General features: G+C 36.7%; 1 protein-coding gene across 1 annotated transcript; it reads left to right on the top strand.

Moving 5' to 3' along the window:
- Window positions 1-120: 120 nt before the first annotated feature.
- T552_03727 (hypothetical protein) lies at window positions 121-3,381 on the top strand (the record flags this gene model as incomplete). The annotated part of the gene is made up of 1 exon (XM_018372076.1): window positions 121-3,381. One exon carries the CDS (start codon window positions 121-123, stop codon window positions 3,379-3,381), a length of 3,261 nt encoding a protein of 1,086 aa, XP_018224148.1.
- Window positions 3,382-3,493: the final 112 nt, after the last annotated feature.

Raw genomic sequence — 3,493 nt, forward strand, 5'->3', positions numbered from 1 at the left:
GTTTATGATAAGAACGAGTCCAAGTTTGTCGTAAAAAAATCATTTCAAAACAACTAACTTTTCACTCTACCCATATTCAATTTAGAAACTACCCACTAAACTCCCCCCAAATAGGTGGCAATGGCACGGCCGGTTAAGAGGCAAGCACAAGTAGTACAAGGAGCACAAGATGACATTAAGGAGGAACACCTTTTGGCTTTCATTGCGAAGAAGGAATATAGTAATGAGGATAAATGCAAACAAGAACTCAAGAAATATTGTGAAGAGTTGAAGGAAGCAGATGGTAAATTCAATGTTAATGATAAAGTTAAAGAACTTTGTGGTGGTGGTGATGAAGCAAAACGAGATAAAAAATGCAAAGACCTGAAAGACAAAGTTGAAGATGAATTAGAAAATTTTGATGATGAACTTCAAGAAGCATTGAAAGACATAAAAGATGAAAATTGTGAAAAACATGAAGAAAAATGTATACTTTTAGAAGACACGGGTTATAGTGAAGATATTAAGAAGAACTGTGTCAAGTTGAGGGAAGGATGTTACAAATTGAAGCGTAAAAAGGTGGCAGAGGAGCTCCTTTTGAGGGCGCTCGGAGGGGATGCTAAAGATGAAGCTAAATGTAAAGAAAAGATGAAAACTGTTTGCCCAATGTTAAGCCGAGAAAGTGACGAGCTGATGTTTTTCTGCCTTGATTCGGATGGAACGTGTAAAGCGCTGAAAACAAAATCAGAAGAAGTTTGCCTGCCTTTAAAAGAAAAGCTTAAAGATGGCGAATTAAAGGAAAAATGTCATGAAAGACTTGAGAAATGTCATTTTTACAAAGAAGCGTGTACTGAAACAAAGTGTGATGAGGATATGAAGCAATGCAAGGAAAAAGGATTCACATATAAAGCGCCGGAATCTGATTTTAGTCCTGTCAAGCCGAAGGCGTCGTTGTTGAGAAGTATTGGGTTGGATGATGTGTATAAAAAGGCTGAAAAAGAAGGAATTATTATTGGAAAATCAGGAGTGGATCTACCAAGGAAGTCAGGTACAAAATTTCTGCAAGATCTCTTGCTACTGTTGAGCAGAGATGAGGATAAGACGGATGCAAAAAGTAAATGCGATAAAGCGTTAAAAAAATGTGAAACTTCTAAGTATTTGGATCATAATTTTAAAGAGTTATGTAAAAATGAAACTACTAAAAACGCCAAATGCGAAGAATTACTAAATGTAGAAGAAAGATGTACAAATCTCAAATTAAAACTTTATCTGAAAGGATTGTCTACGGAATATGATGATCAAGAATCAGATCCTTTATCGTGGGGACAGCTTCCAACCTTTTTTATAAAAGGAGAGTGTGCAGAACTTGAGTCGGAATGTTTCTATTTAGAAAAGGCGTGTACGAATAAGATTGATCAAGCATGTCAAAATGCAAGAGCAGCGTGCTATAAAAAGGGACAAGACAGGATGTTGAATAAGTTCTTTCAAAAGGAATTGAGGGGAAATCTTGGTCTTGTAAGATTTTATAGCGATCCTGAAGAATGCAAAAAATCTGTGGTAGGAAACTGTACAAAACTTAAAGAAGATAGTAGATACCTTTCAAAATGTCTTTATCCTAAAGAATTATGTTATGCGCTTTCAAATGATATTTTTCTTCAATCCAAAGAGTTAAGTTCGCTTTTGGATGATCAAAGGGATTTTCCATTAGAAAAGGATTGTCTTGAATTGGTGGAGAAGTGTGATGAACTTAGTAGTGATTCATTATTGAATTTAGAAAAGTGTATAACATTGAAAAGACGCTGTGAATACTTTAAGGTTACAGAGGGATTTAGAAAAGTATTTTTAGAAAAAAAGGATGATTCGTTAATGACTCAGGGAAACTGTACAAAGGTATTGCATGAGAAATGTAATACTTTATATAGGAGGAGAAAGAATTCATTTAGTGTTTCATGTGCTTTACCAGAAGAAACATGTAGTTATATGGTATTCCACACAAGTCAAGATTGTAAATATTTAAAAGAAAACATCAAGAATGAAGGAATTGTAGGAAAAATTGGAGGAGCAAATAAAGATGAAACAGCACTTGAAGAACTCTGCACAACATGGGGCCGACATTGTCACCAACTTGTGAAGAATTGTCCGGAGCAGTTGAAAGAAAATAACAAAGATGAGAACTGCGAAGCACTCGAAGAAAAATGCAGTGATACCTTTAAAAAGTTGAAATTAGAGGAGGAGCTGAGTCATCTGTTGAAAGGCAGTTTAAGCAAAGATGATGATTGTAAAAAAAAATTAGGAGAGAGTTGTACTGAGTTGAAAAAGAATCAAACATTCAAAATTCTTCTTGGTGAATGTGGAGAAGATAAGAAGCAAAATGTTTGCAAAAAATTAGTTGATAAAGTAAAAAAGAGATGTCCTACTTTAAAAGCCGATCTGGATAAAGCAAAAGAGGAATTAGAAAAGAACAAGAATGAATACGATAAGCTCAAAAAGGCGGCAGAAGATTCTACGGAGACAGCTAAATTATTGCTATCAAGGCCTAAACAAGACAAACCGCCAAATGCGCAGAATGGCAGTGATTCTACACTAGTACCACCACCACCACAAGCACCAGCAGGGCCATCAGGATCAGGGTCACCACCAGCATCAGGGCCATCAACTGATGGAAAGGCGGACATGCCAGGTGGAGGATCAGGGACACCAGATGGAGGATCAGGCACACCAGATAAAGGATCAGGAATACCAAGCAGTGGAACGACGGGCTCTGCAAAACTTGGACTCGTTAAAAGAGCGTATGTAGATGGAGGAGTATCAGAAGTAGAGGTAAAAGCATTTGATGCAACGACAATAGCATTGGAATTGTATTTGGAATTGAAAGAGGAATGCAGCGCTTTACAACTAGATTGCGGTTTTAGAGAGGAATGTCAGGAATCTAAACAAGCTTGCGAAAAAATAGACGAGTTATGCGGAGGAATAAAACCATTAGAAATTAAGCCTCATCATACAGAGACACAAAAAGAAACCTCAACCATTACGACGACCACTACAACGACCACTACAACGACCAGTACCACGACTACTACCACGACTACTACGACAACCAAGCAGGGAAGTGGAGGAAAAGTAACAGAAGAGTGTACAATGATACAGACGACAGATACATGGGTGACGAGTACGTCATTGCATACGAGTACGACAACGAGTACATCGACAGTGACGTCGACAGTGACGTTGACTTCGATGCGCAAGTGCAAACCTACCAAATGTACTACTGATTCAAACAAAGAGACAGATAAAGGAGGAGAAGAAGAAGAAGATGTAAAACCTAATGATGGGATGAAAATAAGAGTTCCTGATATGATTAAAATAATGTTGTTGGGAGTGATTGTTATGGGAATGATGTAAAATGAATGAAAAAAATGTTAATAGATTGAAAATGTGCATATATCCATTGTTTATATATAATAGAAATCTAAATGAATGAAATGAAGTTTTAATTTTAATACACCATCTTAGT

This window comes from Pneumocystis carinii (assembly GCF_001477545.1).
Source record: "Pneumocystis carinii B80 chromosome Unknown supercont1.44, whole genome shotgun sequence".
Taxonomy (NCBI): domain Eukaryota; kingdom Fungi; phylum Ascomycota; class Pneumocystomycetes; order Pneumocystales; family Pneumocystaceae; genus Pneumocystis; species Pneumocystis carinii.